The sequence below is a fragment of the Grus americana genome, chromosome 1 (genome assembly GCF_028858705.1).
Source record: "Grus americana isolate bGruAme1 chromosome 1, bGruAme1.mat, whole genome shotgun sequence".
In the NCBI taxonomy this organism is placed as follows: domain Eukaryota; kingdom Metazoa; phylum Chordata; class Aves; order Gruiformes; family Gruidae; genus Grus; species Grus americana.
Window position 1 is genome coordinate 191,223,417 of NC_072852.1, and position 19,836 is coordinate 191,243,252.

A 19,836-nucleotide genomic window follows, 5' to 3' on the forward strand; every position below is an offset into this window, starting at 1 on the left:
CTTATTCAAAATAATATTAGCTGAATAATATGAACACATATTCATTCATTGAATCACATTTTGAAACCCCTCTTGATTTCAACTGGATCACTTATGGACAATGGCACAATTCAGCTTAAGTGAAGTCCCACTTACTTCATTTACAGCATTAGGTGCTGTATGGTAGCCATCACAAACTTGTTACTACTACAAAATTCCTGATACAGGAGACAGAAGTCTGACATGTGCCATTCTACTGTGGATAGTAGGTAGTCTGTGTTGCATCTTTCACTCAGATCTTGTGTGTAGTCTCTTAGAATGATCTGGCTTAAAATCAAAAGCACTACAACAATAGTCTTGGTACCACTGAAATTCTGCCAAAATATACCTGAGCTGGAAAACACTGGCTTTGATGTCTTTCTGAAGAGGACGGAAATATAGACGGATTAAATTGCTGGATTTTTCACCCCCGTTACAGATTCTAAAGACACTGCTAATAAATTTATTTCAGACAGACAAATATTAATGTTTTGATCACAAATTCAGCCCTTTTCAATGCAGTTTTACCATCTTCAGTCAAGCAAAAAATCAGAAATACTCTGAAATGCAACACAGCTCATTTTTCACTGTGTCAACAAATATCCTCAGGAAAGTAAAGACCATCTTACCATCTAGCTAAGTAGTCTGCAAGATGATAATGTTGTCACAAGTTCCAAAGGCTCTAAAAAATCAGCAAGCACCTTGTTATCATAATGATTCTTTGTATTATGAAAAATAGCATGCTGCTACAACTGACAGGCTGTTACAACTCTGCCAAGTAGAAGCAGATGTGGCAGGTCAGCTTTCCAATGAAAGAAAAATTCCTGGTATAGAGTTGGAATATATTAAGTGCAATTTGCTTTAACTACACATTTGCCACTAGAAAGCATTCAAACAGCATGGAGAGAAGTCTCACAAATGTTGGATTCTCAAGGACCAACTCAGTTTTAAGAACTGATATTAATCAGTTCACCGAGAGCAAACTTTCTTCAGCTTTAATAGCTTTAATTGCTCCCATCACATGAAAACTTGAAACATCTCTAGTCTGAGTATTTGTTCACCTACTAGAACAACAACTTGAAAATCATGAACAATGTCATCATGTGGTGACACCTGTCATAAGAAAATGATGGAATTACTAAGAAAATATAGCACCTTGTGCTCCATTATCTTTACTTAGCTTTAAATTTCTCTAACCTGTATCTCAGTTAAAAGAAAACATTTAAGGAAAATGTCAAGCATTACAAACTTTTATCTCACTACTTGTTCTCTGATGTAGCAAAAATTTGCAAAGACATTTTCAAAAGTCTCTAGGGGTACTGTCTCTTCTGTGCTTGTCCAGCACAATGGACAGGAGAACATGCTCTAATATCCCACTCCCAGCAATGATAAATGGTGACAAAACTGTTCAATCTGTGACAGACAGGACGAATCCCTGCTCACTGATTTTAACACTGTTAATTGGCCATGCTTCTTGTGAAGCAGTAACACAAGCTGAATACGCATGAGCTGAAAATAAGCTAACTTGAAACATTTTTTCTAAGTATGTTATTAAATCAACTAATAAAATTCATTGCCAATTATTCATAGAGATATATATCACATATTAAAAAAGGTATTAGTAACATAATCTAGCCACCTGTTACCACACAAAGGAATATCTACATTTAGGAATATCTACATTAAATAGAGACTTTAGATGGAAAAAAATAGCCCTGTTAATGTGTTTTGTCTACCTCTTAAACTGTTCTTTCTTTATTCTTTAAAACCAAACAAAAAAAACCCAATTACATATTTTTTCATCAAGCGAGTATATGCCAGTATTCTCAATTTGTTTTCATTCTTTCCTTTTGCATCCTCCACAGTTCTACAAAATAATATTAGTCAGGAGAATTCACATCAGTAACTTGACAAAGATCTTTGACAAGCCATTGAGGTTTCTGTTATGTTAAGTTGGTAGAATCAGAACTTGAATGCTACGCAACATGTACATCAGAGACAATGCATCCATATGAATAGTCTTACAGCTGGAAGCTTTAAAGAGGTAGGCAAACAACCATAACTGTAAATCAGAATTTAGAAAGTTTCTCAAGATAAAAGGCTCATGAGAATCTCTGTGTAAAGAGCCTGGACAGGGAATACAAAGGCAAAACTACAGAAAGCCCAGGTATCTGAGTAGACTTAGAGAATTTCACTTTCTTGCTAGAGTAGGTTGGGTGTTTTTTCATTAGATGCAATTACCATTTTATTGACACCTCTCTCTGTAATCACCAGAAATAGTCTACAATATGGGAAAGTCATAACAAAAATAATATTCCAGGAGGTAACATGGACTTCCCTCAGTTAAATTAAGTGTTCTTAAATTCCCAAAGCATACTTAAACTCTTTCTCTTTCAAGAACAACAAAAGCACAGATCTTATGAGTACTCACCACTGTCTTCAACAATGAAATGGAAAATGTCACTGGTGGCATTGTCACCCCCTCGTAAAATATAACATATCTTCATATCATCAATATCAGCTGGAAAGAGTCAGGAAAAAATAGAATTTATTTTAAATGCTGAAGGTAGGAAACTGTTTTTATAGAAAAACTTGACACTTATTAAATAGTTTAGCTTCAACAGAGAGAGGTCAGAAATTTCAGTATGAACAGCTTTGAACAGACACCATTCATTCTCCCTCCCTTTACTTCCCCCTCCCCAGTGCCCTCTTTCTTTTAAGATGTATTTACAAAAAGAACTGACAGGAAATACAAAAACATGAGCTCAGCCATCAGAACTATTTCATATTTTTAGTGGTGGATTTTCTTAAACAGATGTGTATCTCCACTGAGATACTGATTCTGTCATTCTTCATCCTGAGAAGTACCGTAGAGGTCGGAAAATCTGTGGCTGAAATAGGAGAAGAACACAGGGTATTTTCTATGTTAAGTTCTACCCTCCATTCAAGAGGCAAGACGTATTAGTCTGCACAACCTCCCCCACCACCTCTAGAACTAGATTACTTCTGGCATGCAGTCTACCTCAAAGATAAGATATCTCTACACATTCTGCAGTAGAGAGATCTCAATCTCTTTAGACCCCCACAAAAATGTCCTCTCCACCAGAACATCCTTCCTATCAGCATGTTTTCAAAGGATATGGCATATAATCTATATGAACTGTCATATATAGTGCTGAAACACAATGTTTTAAGAACCCAAACAGGTGCAATTAAAGTAGACAGACAAGACTTCAATAAGAAAAAAATCAATGCACAATTTTGAATCATCAATTGCAATAAAGAAAGTATGTAAAAGATAAACAAATATTTATTAATATTGTGTTTTCTGGTTTTCTTGAGCAGTGATGAGAAACATGTAATACACAAAAAACTATTTTTTGTCACTTTCTTTGAAAGACTGCTACTGGTATACATCCATGTCTGATAATTTCTTTTTTAAAAAGTGTTAGAAACTTAAATAGCATTGAAGTGGAGTTCAAGTACCACCCAAGTTTTCCTCACATGTTAGGGTATACGCATTAGTAAAAAGAAGCTAAAAGCACTTTTGCTAGAGCTCCTCAAAATCCTCAGTTCCAAAAGTAGCCAGACGTCTTCTAGGGCAAACAAGTTAAGAACATTATCAGCAAATATATGTCACTGAAGAATCTCTTCCATAAATGTTTGAAAGTTAAAGATCAAAAATTCATGGGGCTGTAAAAAGGACACAAACAAATACCTCTTCATGCCAGTGGAGCAAATAAATTTTTCATCTTGCAAACACTTACTCAAGTACTCTGCCCATGTAGGTAGCCTTATCGAAATCCATGGTTCCAACACATATAAAGATAAGCACTTGAGCCAGTGTTTGCAGGACCAGGATCACCTCATCAAAAAAAGCCACTTGTCACCCAAACATCTTAATTTTGTCAAAAGAATTGCAAAGGAATGACCTGTTTTCTGTTCATTAAGAACATGTTCAGATTCACTTGAGCAATTCTACACTTTCACAGTTGATTAGGTTATGCTAGTTATATTAAAACTTGCCTAGTTGTAAGCAAAATTCATTACTGTATAACTGCAGTGCCTGCTAAACATTAATGTGATATTGGAATTATCCAACATAATATTGAAATCCATTCAACATAATTTTCTATTAAAAAAAATAATTACCTCCACTAGACCTGAGTGATCACTAGTGCTGAGACATCAACCAAGCTATATTATTGCCAGGCAGTCCTTATTCTTCACTATTCCTTCCCCTTCTTCCTGGCTCCTCAGCACACCTGCAGAGCCAAGGGATGTGACTTGGCCCTTACAAACCCACGTGGGACCGGGGACTCCCAAAACAGCGCTCAGCAGTCCGTCACACTTTGTACATTCAAAACACTATCCAAACATCAGCTAACTACTTGTTATAAGCCACTAAACTTCTTTAAATGTGAAAGATTTGACAGTTCCTTAATAGACTTTCCCCACTTTTAAACAAATTATCTAATCTTAATGAATATCTACTATGAACAAATTCCAGCCCTGACTTGCAGAGACAAGTGCAGTACAATAATGCATACACAATATTATTTGTATGTATTTTTGTCCTAAGCCAGCACAAGACTGGAAATTACCATGTGGCAAGTGTTTTTCTTTACGTTTTCTCTGCATTTACTATCGCCAAATTGTAAATATAAAGCACAAAGAAATAATAATGAATTAAAAGTGCTACTTTCAGGTGTAACATGAAGTAACAGTACTTGAATAAACTTAGGAATGGCTTAATGTATTTTAAGAATATTTTATTTAGTTACTTTCACTTGTCCATCTGTCTCTTTCAGATTATCTTAACAGTTAAATAGAAAAGAATAAAAAGCACCAACTATTTGCAGAATTTGAGGACCTTTTATCAAGAAGTTAATTCTCCCACTCTCTAATACCCCCTTTGAGCAATCCCAATTAACTCTATGAGCCTCACGAACAAAAGATTACCTACTATACTTGTGGCAGAAATATTTGATGTATACTAATTAGAAAGCCCCACACTGATTGTTTCTGACCAAAATATACAACATATCTCCTGGACATACTACATTCTGCACAACCGCATTTTGACTGGAGGCTTTTAGCTCATCTTGCAAGCTAGGCTAATTTCCTTCCTAGCACTTGATAAAGTTTTGTGAGCAGATACTGAAAAGCTATCTCATCTCGTGCATAAGGCTGTTTGCTAAACAATCCCTGTGCCTTCTCTGCCAAGTAACAACTGTATTTTGGTCATCTGACAAATGTATGCCTGGCCACATGGCACGAAAGGGAATGGAATATATACCTACCCTGAGTGCCCTCCCTCATTGAAAAATGGGATGTCACTGTGCTATGCAGTGGTCTGCTTTCAAGGAACATCCACTCAGAAATTCTACATTCTCCAATGTAAGAGAAAACCCACTAAAAAAGTTATAATCTTCTTATTTTCTCACTCCTGTTCTCTTCCATTTCTCACTTATTCTGACAACAATACTCTTAATATTACTTGCAGTTCACTACTGAATCCTTACATTTAAGGAGATGTGGTTTTTCCCAAAGCTTAGACATGGTTTGGTCCCTCCTCATCCTCTTTTTTGCACTAACACTGCAAAACATAGGGCATCCCAGCCATTCAAAACTTCATCAGGCCTGTTTGCAAGATTTGGTATATCTGTCAAGAACATCACTACAGCCAAGACTGTAACATGGGATACATACCAGTATGGGCTCTGTGAAATGAAATACAGACAACTACAAGTATTCATCACTAGCCTTACCACCTCTGCAGCCCAGCCTGTCTGGGCTCCTTTAATTTTGAGTCTCCATGCAGTTGTGCTGTCTGCTTACTCCACAGCTGCAGGACACTCCAAAAAAACTAATTTCATTTTTAATTAAACAGCTATTAACTCACTGCAAAGTAACATGGAAAATTCCCTGGAGAACAGCTAATCCTTCCCTTTCAATTAAAGTTACTTCATAGCCTTGTGTAGAGGCTTTATTTCAGAACATACAGCACATGTGGGTTTTGTCCTATTTATACCACCTAGTATTTTAGTTCCATGTAAAAAGTACCACTGACATAATTTTAAAACATTTACATTACCTTTTAATTTACCACAAACACTTTGTGGTTAAGATTTGTATAATTAAGGCAACAAATGCACTCATAATATATTATTTCCCCATGTATGGGAAATGGTTTTGTTTTTACAGTCAAGTGCGCTCAGGCTGTGTAGCAACTGATACCCTAGCCATGGTATGACCATTAGTTAATAATAGCTTGGCCACTCCCGTAGAATTTTCTAAATACAACTGTTTAAAGAACACAGCCTCTAAAGATCTGGAATCATGCGCAGCCTAATTCTGTTATCCAAATTTCTATCACTGATAGAAAGTCCAAATCACAGTTATTTGGACTATAACCTCTCCAAAGCGAAGATGCTCCTTTATTCAGTGTTTATCCAGTAGACCCCATTTCCTGTTTAAAGCTGTCACAGATAAAATAAATAATACACAGAACTAAAAAAATAATAAAGCCATTATAAATAAGCTCACTTTTGGAAAGTTTCTCCCATCAATTATTATAGAGTTTAGCATGAAAAAGAATGTTTTCAGCGATCTAAAGAAATCAGGGACTAATACCTTGTGTGAACTGGCTGATGCTATGGTTGCCTTTCCCCAGGTGGATCAGGAAGCCATGCCGTGGACCCTCTGTGATTCTGATCTTAAGAGTAGCATGTAAACTGTCCCTATCTTCCACTTTGAGCACCTTGTTGGTAATCAGAAACCCAATGTGACCTGTGGCCAGAATACGGAGAGTCTGAGCACCCTTATTTATTACAATTTGAGGTACACTGTTGTCCACAGCCATTATTCGAATCTTCATAGTCTGAGGTTTCCTTGTTTCAAACACAGTGTTGGGGAAGACATAGAAATCAGTATGAGTGCCATCCGTAACTGTGAAAGAGAAGCTATCCTCAACTGATTCTGTGCCATCATGTTTGTAGCTGATTAGATTTTCATTCAGATCTTGTTTAGTGAAGGTGGTGACTGGTTTGGAGTTATTGAACATGATCTGACCATGAACTGGTATTTGAGTGATGATAAATTTTAGCAATGTGTCGGGTGTATCTCTGTCTTCCGCAGTCAGTTCAAATGGGGTTATCAGTTTGTATTCATTTTCACTCACCACCAGGTTATGGATTGTGACAACAGGTTTCTTATTGTCCACATCACTGATAGAAATTCTGAAAGTACGAAATACAGGGTTATAGCCATCAGTCACCTCAAACTCAAAGCTGTCCATTTTCACCTCATCTTCAGAAGTGTGAATGTAATAAACTTTATTGCCTGCTAACAGGAGTTGAGTAAAAGTGGAGATGGGTACCCCAGGCTGATCTGTGCATTCAAGATGACCACGAACAGGTGCTCTCGTAATAGTGAAAACTAAGTTCTCATCTGGACTATTCAGGTCACTGGTGCTAAGCAAATCAGTAGTAAGGGTTACCTTCCCTCCTTCCTTCAGAGAAACTCCTTTGCTGATTACATCTGGGAAGACAATATCAATGCTACCTATTGTCACATAAAAGTAGCGGTCGATGAGAGGATTTATTCCATCTGTCACATCAAACTTGATAAGATCACGAACTCCTTCTTGGCCAAAATGCGTATATTGAATTAAGTTTCTATCCACTTCATCCTGGGTGAAGTTCATCCCCAGGGTGATATTCTCAACTCCACCTGAAGGCTTTATTCTCTGCAAGAGGCCTTGTCCTGGCCCGTATCTTATAATGTATGTCAAGGTTTTATCTTCAGAATCCAGGTCAGTAGCCTTCAATATTCTGTTATGAATAGTTCTGGTTTCCCCTATTTCAATCTCCAAACCATCATTGATGGCCATTCTGGGTGTCTCATCATCTACAGGAATAACCATGATGAGTACTGTTTTCCTAACGGTATGTTTACCATCTGTGAGTTTCACCTCAAAACTGTCCTCCTTTGTCTCAGAGTCATCATGTTCATAGAGTATGTTGGAACTCTCTGTTATCTGATCCAAGGTGAATCCCTCCACTAGGACAGTTCCATTGAGCAGCTGGTTCACAATGTGGCCATGCCTGGGAAGCCTGGTGATTGTGAACATTAACTCATCAGCAGGGATGTCTGCATCAACTGCATTGAGGATAGGGGTATCAATAATCAGGCTCATGCCTTCCATCACAACAAACTCTTGCATAAAGATTTCAGGCTCTTCATCATTGATCGGCATAATGACAATGGGGAAAAAGTGCCTTTGAGAAAAGTTAATGCCATCAGAACAGCGGAAAGCAAATCTGTCTTCAACAGGCTCTACACCCTTATGTATACTTTGGACATAAAAAATATGCCCTTGGCGGAGGTCTTTCAAGGTGAAAGCACTTATAGCTATACCTGCTCTGGATTTTTCAGATCCTGGGGCTGGAGAAATATTCTCTACGTACCCAGATGTGGGCTGAGCAACAATGGTGCAGAGTATATCATCACTAGGAGTATCCACATCTTCAGCCCTGAGGTGAGCAAGAGTAATGACCCGTTTGTCACCTTCCATTACCATAAACTGCTCCCCCACAAAAATCTCTGGGACTTGACTGTCAACAGGAAGAATGGTCACCAAGACTGAAACTCCTTGAACAACATTGCCCCTGACACTCCACTCCTCAGACAGGTCAGACAAGGTAAGGTTGAAGGTATCTTCTTTGGGGAGAAGGCCTATTTCACCACCCGTGTGAGCATATACCACAGCACCATCCAGCAGATCTCTCTGGGAAAATCTCTCTGCAGGCACTCCTTGGACCAGGATGTTCCCATGCTGAGGAGGATCCTCTACAATGAAGGTCAACATTAAGTCATCTGTATCCTCATCTGTGCCCTGAATCACATTAGCAGTGATTTCAGCAGCACCATTCTCCAGCACATCCAGGTAGGAACCAAGAGTGCCTGGGGGCAACCGTAGTGTAGGAACCTCATCGTCAACTGGGTGCACGTTCATTTTCAGTGTGATGGGCACAAAATGAACACCATCGCTCACATCAAGCCTGCAGGTATCACTGCTGGTCTCAGCTCCACTGTGCACGTACACCACCCTCCCTTGTCTAATATCCTCCAGGCCAAAGACACCTCCGGGAATCAAATTGTACCCAGAAAGCTGCAACTGGCCATACTGAGGAGCCTGGGTCAGGATAAATCTGAGATGGCCAAGCTCGGTGTCCGTGTCACTGGCATCCAGCTCAGTTGGACTAAGGACATGGCTGCCTCCCTCAGGCAAAGTGAAGCCAGTATTAGTGATTTCAGGAGGCTGGTTATCCACAGGCTGCAAGTAGATGGTGAAAGTCCCTTCGGCTGCATTGCCAGCTGCATCCTGCACTTGATACTGAAACTGAACCAAATGAGGAGCCACCCCCAGTTCTTCCTGTGGGGGACGGTATGATATCTTGTGATGATTGATCTGGGCTTGGGTGAAGTGGGTAACTTCCACAGAGTGATCCTCAGTCAGCACGAGGGATCCAAGCTGGGCTCCATATACATCTGGAGGGTGGTTAGTGTCGGTGTCAGTGGGGGGCTGGGTTATTGTGTAGCGGAGGTCACGGTCCCCTGAATCCTGATCTGTGTAACACAAGTGCTTCCTCCGCAGTGGAGTCACCTGCTGTTCTGCAACTATTAAGTGCAGGCTGCTGCTACTATGCAGCTCTGGGGCTAATCTGTCTATGGGATGTACCCGAATCACAAAAGTCTGTGGTCCAGAGCGGTTTGGTGGGTCATTGTCATCCTGGACTCTAAAGACAAATTGGTCCAACGAAACCCCAGGGCCAGGGCTGTGAGGCCCTAAGTGGTGGTAATAAAGACGCCCTTCTACAATGTCCTGCTGCAGCCACTCTCTCACTGGCTTTTCATAGATTAGGGAGCTCCCTGCTAAACCTGGCACCCTCCTCCAAGAAAAGCCCTCATCTTCTTCCTCCTCTTCCCAGCCAGGAGGTGGCTGTGCCTGACGGAGGAAGAGCTGCCCGGCAGTGGGGCCAGACTCCACTGTGAAGAGCAGGATGGCATCCTGCGAGTCAATGTCAGTGGCACTAAGAGCACGGGTGGTGATGGGCACTGTTTCACCCTCAGCCATGGTGAGCCCCGTGTTAGCATTGAGTAGGGGTGGCTGGTCATCAGTGGGCACCAGGGTAATAGGGAAAAGGAACTCAACACGGTGGCGAGAGCCACCATCTTCCAGCCTCAGCACTAGGTTGTCACTGAGTGAAGACTCGCTGCCGTCATGCTGGTATATGACCCGACCTGCTGCCAGCTCAGCCACCGTGAAGTGTTTACGAGGGGCAGCAGGTGCTGGGGTGTCCTCCAGCAGAGTGAGGTGGCCATGCCTTAGCCCTGCCACCACAGTCACTCGCACCTGCTCAAGGTCATCCTCATCACTTATCACCAGGTTGGGGCTGGGACCAGGGCCTGAGAGAGGCCGCGACTGCCCCTCATAGAGCACGAGGCCAGTGTTGCGAGTCACCACAGGTGCCAGGGTGTTCATGGGCTTCACCACAATCACAAAGGCAAAGGGCTCTGAGGCAGCGCCCTCTGGGTCCAACACCTCCAGCTCAAGCTCAAAGAGCCGCTCCCGATCCGAGTCCTCCGTGGGCGGCTGGTAGGCGATGCGCAGCTCCCTCACGTCCCGCTGGCTGAAGGAGGAGACAGGCAAGCTCCGGTCATCTGTGCTGACCATGTGGCCCTGGCCAGGGCCAAAGGGAGAGGTGATGTTGAAGAGCAGCAGGTCTGGTGGTGACTCGGCATCCTCAGCTGCCAGCATGTCAGGTGTGAGGGCAGTGAGGACAAACTGGTCCACCTCCATCATGAGCATGGCCAAGAAGCTGGGTTTGGGGGCCACATTCTCAGTCCCGGCCCGGATCCGCACCAGCACCTGGAAATACTCGCGCTTCAGCAGTGCCCCACCGCCTGCCGCCTCCCGCAGCTCTGCCACCAGCGGCACCAGGTCACGGTTGGGGGAGCTGCCGGCTGCCGTGTGCCGGTAGCGCAGCCCCAGGCGCAGGAACTCCTCGCAGTCCCACATCGAGGCGGGCACCGGACCGTCCCCCGCCGCCTCCCCACCCGCGGCCGCCGGCGCCGCCGCCGGGGGGTAGTTGAGGATCTCTCCGTAGCGGGGCAGCCCGGCCAGCGGCGGCAGCAGGCCCACCCGGCAGCGCTGCCGGCCCGGATCGAAGGCGAACTCCAGGCTGCGGGCGTCCAGCGGGTTGCTGGTACCCCGCAGGCGCTCCACGGTGAGGGGCAGGTTGCGGGTGACGATCTCCAGCTGGGTGAACAGCACCTCCACCTCCAGCACCAGGGGCAGCACCAGGGCGCGGTTCGGAGAGTCGTAGCGCAGCTGCAGACGGACGCGGTCCCGCGCGGGGCTGCGGCCGCCCAGGTGGGTGTACTGCACCTCGCGGGCCCCGAAGTCGCAGGGGAAGCGCCTGGGGCTCAGGCGGCCGGGGCGCTGCCACAGCGGGTCCTCGTCCAGCACGGTGAGGTGGCACCGGTCACCCGGCTGCACCTGCAGCACCAGGTCCCGCGTAGGGTCCAGCCAGGCGGAGCGGCCCAGGGGCACCTGCAGCCCGCGGTTGGCCACCACGACGGGGGCCGCCTCCGGCGCCCACGGCGAGGAGACCGCGGCGCTGCCTGGCGGCGGCTCCGGCGCCGCCACCCAGACGCAGCCGGCCACCAGCAGCAAGCCGGCCAGCAGCCGCCGCGGCGCGGCGGGGAGAGCTTGCATCGTCCTTGCCGGCGGAGCGAAGCGCCGGGAGTTCCCGGCAGCGATGTCTGCGCTCCGCAGGGGCCGAGTTGCGGCCCCGCTCCTGCCGCCGGCGCGGCCCCTCCGTACCCGCTCGCCCCACGCACACGCTGCGCTCTGAGGGGAGCGCGCCCCGCTCCGGAGGGGAGCCCCGCGAGCTGCGAAACCCCGCCCTGTGCCTCCGAGCGGCCAATAGGTACCCGCGGGGGGCGAGGCCGTCTGGCACGATTGGGCAGAGCGGCTTGCCAATCTTGCAAGCTACAGGGGGAACAGCCCCTCCTTCTCTCCCTCCCTCTCTCCCTCGGCTCCTCAACAGGTTGTTGAGAAGGAGGCGCGGAGAAAGCGGCGGGCAGAGTCCTGGCCGTGCGGGAACGGGGACGAGGCGAGAGGCGGGGTGCATGGATTACCCTGCCACCGCGGGAAAGGCGCCGCGCACTGCCCGGAGCCCCCATGTCGGGTGGAGGGCGGTGGCGCTTGCCCACAGCGGAGAAGCGTACCTCTGCCAGCCCTGGGAGGCAGCGGGAGCGCACCGGCGCTCCCCGCCTCCCCTGCACTGAGCCTCCCCGCTCTCGCCTAATTAAATCCTGGCTCCCTGGGGCAGAGCTGGAGCGGGGCTGTCCGGGGAGGGCTCGGGGTTTCCCTTCCCCTCAGGGTACGGGGCGACAGGTGAGCGCGGCCGGCAGCGGCGGCCGGTAACGGCCGCCCGGTTCCCGTCGGCGGCAGGAGCGGGGCTGCCCGAGAGCCGGGCCAGGCTAACGGGGGACGGGGGCAGAGAAAGGTGCCTGAGGGAAACCGGGGCGGGTCACGCGAGGAGAAGCGCCCCGGGGCTGCCGCCGGAGCGGCGGGCGGCTGCTGGGTGGCGGCGTGGAGGGATGCCCGCCGGCACCGCCTTTCTTTGCGCCAGAAAGAAAACGGATAAATATCTCCGGGGCAAAATACATCACTTAATACCCAGTTTCATTCCTCGGAGGTGACTAGTCACAGCAGTGGGAGAATAAAACCCTCACAGTGTTTCTGCCCTCTTGTGTCTGCAGCTAAAAGCATATTGCTAAGAGCCTGAGTTTGGAGGAGTTATTTGCGTTTTAAAATTCCTAATGGCAGGCTCTGACTTTTTATTCATCTTGTCTCACAGCTGCTAAAATTCTTTCTCGTTAATGAAATGTGATCCATGGAAAAGCGAAAAATGCTAAGGAGGGGCAGATTCAAAGACGACCCGAGGCTGTTTGGAAATGACCTTGTGTAAATTTGTGATGCCTTCTTTTAAAATAATTTTTGAAGTTATCCTTCAGCGGTGGAGCAGCATTATGGCATGTGATCTTGTCTTCTGTATGGAAAACCTGAATTTGGAATTTCAGGTGTGGGCACAGTCACCCACGTTTACATATAAGTATTCATTCCAACAAATAATTCAGCTTGGTTTGGGGTAGGGGAACATCAGTGGCCATCTGTTCTACAACATTGGATTATTGTAATTTGTGAAATACTTTTGTATTCTATTACTGACAGAAAAAGCTATTTTGTTAAACAAGTGTATACTGAATTATGGACTTGGCTGCTGCAGGAGCTAATAATTCTAGTAGATAGATATCTGTTAAGTTAAGCAACACTAATACCATTTCTATACCCTTATGAGGCATTCACCCTGGATTTCAGCAAGTTAATGTCTTATTTCGAAGCCTCAAAGAAAGATAGTAAAAAAAGTTGAGTCCCAGGACCAAGGATCTCCCATAGTTTCACAAACGTGGTGTTAGTATCTCTTTTTGTCAGAGGTGACAATATTCAGGTTGAAGTGATTGGAATTGCCCAGATATAATGGTCTAGTGTCAAGTCCTGGGTTCTGTTTTAAAATAAATACATAAATTTAAAAATACAAAACCCAACCACCACCAACAACAAAAAACCTAACCAAAACCAAATGACCCAGCAGAGATTTGAGGTAGCATCAGAGTGGCTTGAAGGCATGTCTGGCTGCATGGGAAGGAATAGATTAAATTATTAAAGAAATGCGTACCATCTAAGTTTGATTCCAAATTTAGGCTGTAGTAAAATGAAGTTTTACAGACCAGTGTTCAGTAGAAATCTTCACATTCACTTTAAGGGAGAAAGATTTTCCTTTTTTCAAAATAAACTCCCCTTTGCAGAGTTTACCACTCAAACCATATGTGAATGTGCATATATGTGTCTAGAGAGACTTAGTGAAAAAGGGTAATAAATCACTTATAAATGCAATCTATTTTTTGTTGTTGTTGTTCTAGCAGAAGAAAAAACATAAGGTATCTAATGAAAAGTGCACTATTTTTTTTTTTTTCAGTTTTTAACGTTCTTAGACTGTTAGGGATAGTAGGTAAACATGTAACTAACTATAAAATCTTTTCTCTTTAATGATGATGTGTTTTGAACCATGTTTGTAACAGAACAATCTCTTCTCTGTTAAAATCAGTCCAATATTTGTTGTGATGTTTATCAAGAGATCATATCTGTGACATCTCTTTTCAATTGGTAAAGAGAGTTAGAGAAACCTGGTAGACGAAGGAATAGCTTTTGAAATGCCTGTGTTCAAAGTGAACGGAAAAGGGCATTCCAACAAACTTTTAGGAGATTTAGCTTCTTAACTGGAAAAAAAAAAAAAAAAAGAGAAAAGTAGTGAAGGGATGGGATTGACCCATCTCTGGTACAGAAATTTTTTATTTTCAGTGGAAACAGGGTTAGGTTCTTTGATCTCTATTATCTCCATCATCAAGTAGTAAATCTCCATGTACAAACAGCAGAAGTCCTCTTTATTTTTAGCAGTTATTGTCTTGTCAAACAAGTCAATGAGCTCTTGTGCAACAGTCCAAGTACAAAGTGCAAGACGTGTTTTTTTTTTTCTTTTCACAGCACAACATAAATTAAAAAGTGCTCCAGATTATAGACTTTATAAGAATTTTGAAAGGATTTTCCTTGACTTGCTGACTGGTTGGCTTGTGTCAACACATGTTCATATCATACTTGAAGAAAATTAATCTTGGCTAAATTCTAATCTAATGACATAGCTGTAAATCCAAAGCGTCTTCTTACCAATTGTCTCTGAAGGGTAACAAATCAGAATCGGGCCCAATGTCAAGTCCATTGATCTTTTAAAATAATTTTTTTGTGGATAAAGTGACTGGTATTTGACCAGGGAAAAACGAGTCTATATATCCTTGCATGAAAGCTTGCAGCTGTGCTACACTACTACACTTTATTTCTGAGTCTAAACTGAAACAGAAAGCTTTAAGACAAAGAAGACCTACCCATTTAACAGAATATTAATAAATAAAAGCATGCTCATGGAAATCTGATGATGAATATGTCTTCTGAAATAAATGATCTGTGAGGTTCAGCAGGATAAATCTATATTTTAAGACATTTGTTTATTTAAAAATGAATGCAAATCTATTTTTATTTTCAATGCAACCCTTTCTGAGGGCATCTGGCTTCTGCTTTTGGTCATGGATCACAGGTTTATATTCTTTATTGAAACTTACACAACTCACGGTTCCTCTGTAAGACAAACAGAAGTTTACTGCTCACCAAGTGTATATATAAATGTATAGTTATCAAAGACTGCCCTCTGTTGATATGTTATAATCCTAGCATCTTAAATGTAGTGAAGCCTCATTTTTGTTATTACATTGCTTTTCATAGGAGTTTGGTACTTAATGATGGAATTAATTCCAGAGATGCTCTTCAAATAAATGAGTAAAAATGAAATAATTTTGATGATTAAATACTGGGAAAGGAGACTAAATATGACATATGAATGTCGGGGGGTGGGGGTTAACATTTTCCAAATAGATAGCATGAGTATTTCATAACTTACAAGTGCAAAAAGATGTGCCATCTCTTGCCAATGTATATTAACTACCTTGCCGAGGAAATTGGGAGAGCAGGGGGAGAGGATGGAAACAGCAAATAAGATTCATGGGAGCATTCGGACACTTACCAGTTGTAAAAGTAATTTTGCTATTCAACTCTGAAGACCATGTAAAAGCAAGGTGTACAGTGCCTGCTGTGGCACAGAGAAATTTCTAATCATTCATGATATGAAACGTGATTTGGGGCACCAGGACCAAAGCACAGTCCTCTATAAATACTCTGCTGAAACAGTAAAAATTTGAAAATGTTAAATCAGCCAGATGAGAGAGTGTTCCCTGTGGGTAGCTGTACTTAACCAACAATCTCTCTGTTGCTTCCATACTCACTTTTTCTTCTCTTATTTCATTAATGAATTATTACATAAGTGGCTATTTATAAATTATCGGGTGTAGTTTTTTCGCCTGGGTATACACAAGAGTATTACTAAACTGTAACTTTCAGTCATCCTTTTTCTGCCAAGTATCTCAAGAGGCAGACAGCTGACTCAAGAATCCTCTCTCTCCTTCCTGAGATGTCTCCTTTACCATCACACTCCTTAAACGTGGCATTGTCTTGAACCTGTTCTCCATTTCTTTCATGATTTCTGTTTCAGTCTAAATATCTGTTGCCCTGCCAACAAAGACGTTCCTTTAAAGTCCAACACCATAAGTCTTGCATCCATAGTTTTATTTCCCTTTGCCTCAGGTAAATCCCTTCTAGTGTGAAGAAACTTCACTGGCTTCTGTCAGGATAAGCTTTCATTCCTTTACTAGTGAAACTCCTACAGCCTGTTATTAAAATTGTTTTTTCTTGATACTGGGATAAGCATAATGCTGGTTTCTACATTTCCATGTACCTACCTTAAATGTGACCACATGACCCAACCAACATTCACTCCAAAGCCCAATCCAAAATCACCCTCCACCTTTCTAGAACTCTTCTTAGACTTTTGACTTAGTACCTTATGATGTTTCTCCCATTGCTGCCCCAGTAATTGTTTTCACCTTCCTAGCACTGGCGCCCTGCCCATGCTCCATGTCTCTACTGCTATTTTTACTTCAACCTTGGCTCTTTGAAAACCTACTTTTCAAGTCAACCTTCTTCACGCTCCTTCCTGCTTTAAATCTCATCAGAAGCAATGTGTTTTCCTTTACGTTTTTCTCCTCTACCTTTTGATCACTCTTACTCTTTTTGTTTCAAAGCCAAAATACAACTTCTTGATCTCCTCTTAACAATGAGAAAAGACTTGGTAATTTACTAGAGTAAATAAGTAATTCCATCAAGCTTCCTTACCTATGGTTTATGTCTTGTGTTTGGACTCTTTGACATTTTTTTTGGTTATGGAATTTATAACATTACTTTTAAATGCACACTGACAAACACACACGTGTTCTTTGATGTGTAACAGTGGCAACAATAAAAACACTATAAGCAACATAGCAGTTTTCAAAAAATATTTAGGGACCTAGACTTTTTGAGTCCTTTCTCAGATTTCCCCTGGATGAAATCGGTGCGTGGTTGGAAATGTTCTTGGCAGGAACCGGCCAAATGCTATCACCAATGACAATGACAAGTTCATCTCAACATGCAATCAAGAATAGTTACGTGTTGGTGCGGGTATGTATTGCATTAGACTATATTTTTGTAAATTATAACTAAAATCGTGTATCAACAAGGAATTATTAGTAAGACATTTATTACTTATAGTTAAATACCTAATACCTGGTGGAGGTCAACACAATAAAATCTTCCATGTTTATACATTTATCTGAAGTGCCATTTTTTTAATTTAATTTTATTTTTTAGACTTAAAACTGTGTCTACACTGATTATGTACTCTAATTTATGTTGTCATGTTTTAATTAGAGATCAGTGAAATTCCAGTACAGTCAAGTGCTGGTATATTTTCTGAAATAAGTAGGGAAACATTCCTGACACCATTTTCTTTGGAAAAGAAAACAGAATGGAAGCTACTTAGTGGATAAAAGATCAAGTCCAGGCTAAGTTATTTAACTCCTCCTGTCCCGCAAATGCCCTACAAATAGGAATTTTCTTCTAGGATACATGCAACATTGTGATTTAGATGCAAAACCAAATATAAAAAAAAGTCTTATTGAAAAAAAAAATACTGCTGTTGAAGAAATACTCTGATGTCTTATTGCCTGTCTGCAATTCATAGTGAACAAATTTCTTACAAATTTTTTTGATAGATTTTCATTTATCAAAAACTATTAAAATGTATTTATTGCTAAAAGAGATTTAATCACAACTAAAGCTCAATTAAATATTTTTACATTTTTCTATCACATGCTATAAAAACCTGTACTTTCAAAAAGGCCAGAAATTAGCATTTTAGGGTCAGCCTCATCATGTTCAAACACTGACTCTGCATTAGCTTTCACGCAGTCTTCACTTGTACACTGGTATAGAGACTTTTGTGCTAAGTTGCTGGGGTTTTTTTGTGGTAACACATGCTTGTTATAAAAAATTGCAACAGAGATTTATATCCCTTCCTCTCTCTCACTGTTCTTATACTTTCAGAAAGGATGAATAATGGCTTCTCAGTAAAGCTGTTCTGCACTGTGGCTTGTGTGCATTTTGACATTTGCAATACAGGTATTTTATTAGTGTAGCCTGTGGAAAACAAGCTGAAAGGGCAGGGATCACTTGGTTGGTGCTAGTTAGGTTAAGGTTAAGGTTATTTAGCTTGTGGTACAATGTTCTCAACTGGATAGACAGTGAGAGAGAAGCAAATTCTAGTTTTCATGGCAGAGTTGTTTATGAGTCCAGATGTTTGATTTCTATATTAAGAACTATGAGTGTAAAGTGTAGGAGTTCAAATTAATTTCATTCTAGCACAGATGTTAAAGGTGGCTGAGATTTAATGTATTGGAGAAGTCTATTCCTCTTTATTGACTACAGTTTAGTGTCTTTGACTGGTAGTGGCGGTGTGCTGGCTATTATGATTTGTTACCCCCTTAAATAAGCAAAGGAAGACTTGTACATAAAGGTAATATATTTTAATAGATTTAATACAAATTACTGGGAAAAAATAGAAAAGCCTTTGACCACATAAGTCTATCTTATCTCCTGGTCTGCCATGGAAACAGAGAATTAAGAATATTTGCCTAAAACTAACTTTCTTATGATAGGTCTATGAAGTAACTTGAGAGAAGTTCCTGTAGAATGAAGCCGTGCATGCTGAAATTTCATTCAGAGGATGATCTTCCTCCATGGTGGGTTACAATGGTTAATCATTTTCTGCATATGTTTTGTGTTTAGCTGAATGATCAGTGGTGGGGAGAGATTGTATTGCACTAAGTACTTACATTATATGAAGGTAGTTCATTCAAAGAGCCAATCCATTTTTCTCTACAGGAGTGATCTCAGTGGTCGAGAGTCTATTATAACATGAGCATGACATTGTTCTTCTCAAAACAATTGCAGCAATATCTAGATGTATGTTGCTATCTTTTTTATGTGTTTTGGATGGCTGCTGGTCTTATGGAGGGAGGTATGTTTGTGCGTAAGTTGAGTTGTTGATAACAGTGCAGTAATTCTGCAGCTGACAGAGAATTATATTTAGTAATAATATTTAGAATTATTTGAATTTATCTGAGCCAAGATGTTGATTTTTGCCTATTAACAGAATTATTTTATCAACTAAATATTTTTATACACACCTATACTATAAATATGACATAGTGCACATTTTATACAGTATACAATCATGTTCCACGACAAAGATTGTTAAACTAGGTCCGGAACTTCAGACAAACAAGCTGTCAGGTATCCCGAAATCAAACGCTTTTAATGATTCAGGACACTATTGTATGTGTCGTAAAATGAAACAAATTCTTTTGAAGGATGATCCTGCCATCTGTGTTGACCTTGGATAACTATTAAAATTGCATATCAAAGGCTGAAGAAACCGTTGTTTAAGCACTTAAGATGCCCTTCACTGTAATTTTCTCTCTCCTGCTTTATAAGAGAAATTTTACCTAATCTTTGTAGCTTCAGTTGTCATAACAAAACCACCCCACACAGGCAGTTTCATCCTATTAGAATTCAAACAGTACCACTGCCAAATACACATTTTCCTGTGACTATAAACTACTGGCCTTTATGTTAGACAGCCA

The 19,836-nt window shown here is 42.1% G+C and overlaps 1 protein-coding gene across 2 annotated transcripts in view; it reads right to left on the reverse strand.

Moving 5' to 3' along the window:
• Positions 1–11,916, reverse strand: part of FREM2 (FRAS1 related extracellular matrix 2) — a 142,821-nt gene extending 130,905 nt beyond the window's left edge. For both annotated transcript variants that reach the window (XM_054813844.1, XM_054813845.1), the window contains exons 1-2: positions 6,655–11,916; positions 2,450–2,539 (exon numbers count right to left, since the gene is read on the reverse strand). In XM_054813844.1, coding sequence (XP_054669819.1) covers positions 2,450–2,539; positions 6,655–11,803 — 5,239 coding nt within the window. In that variant the 5' untranslated portion in view covers positions 11,804–11,916. The remainder of the gene's footprint in view (positions 1–2,449; positions 2,540–6,654) is intronic.
• Positions 11,917–19,836: the final 7,920 nt, after the last annotated feature.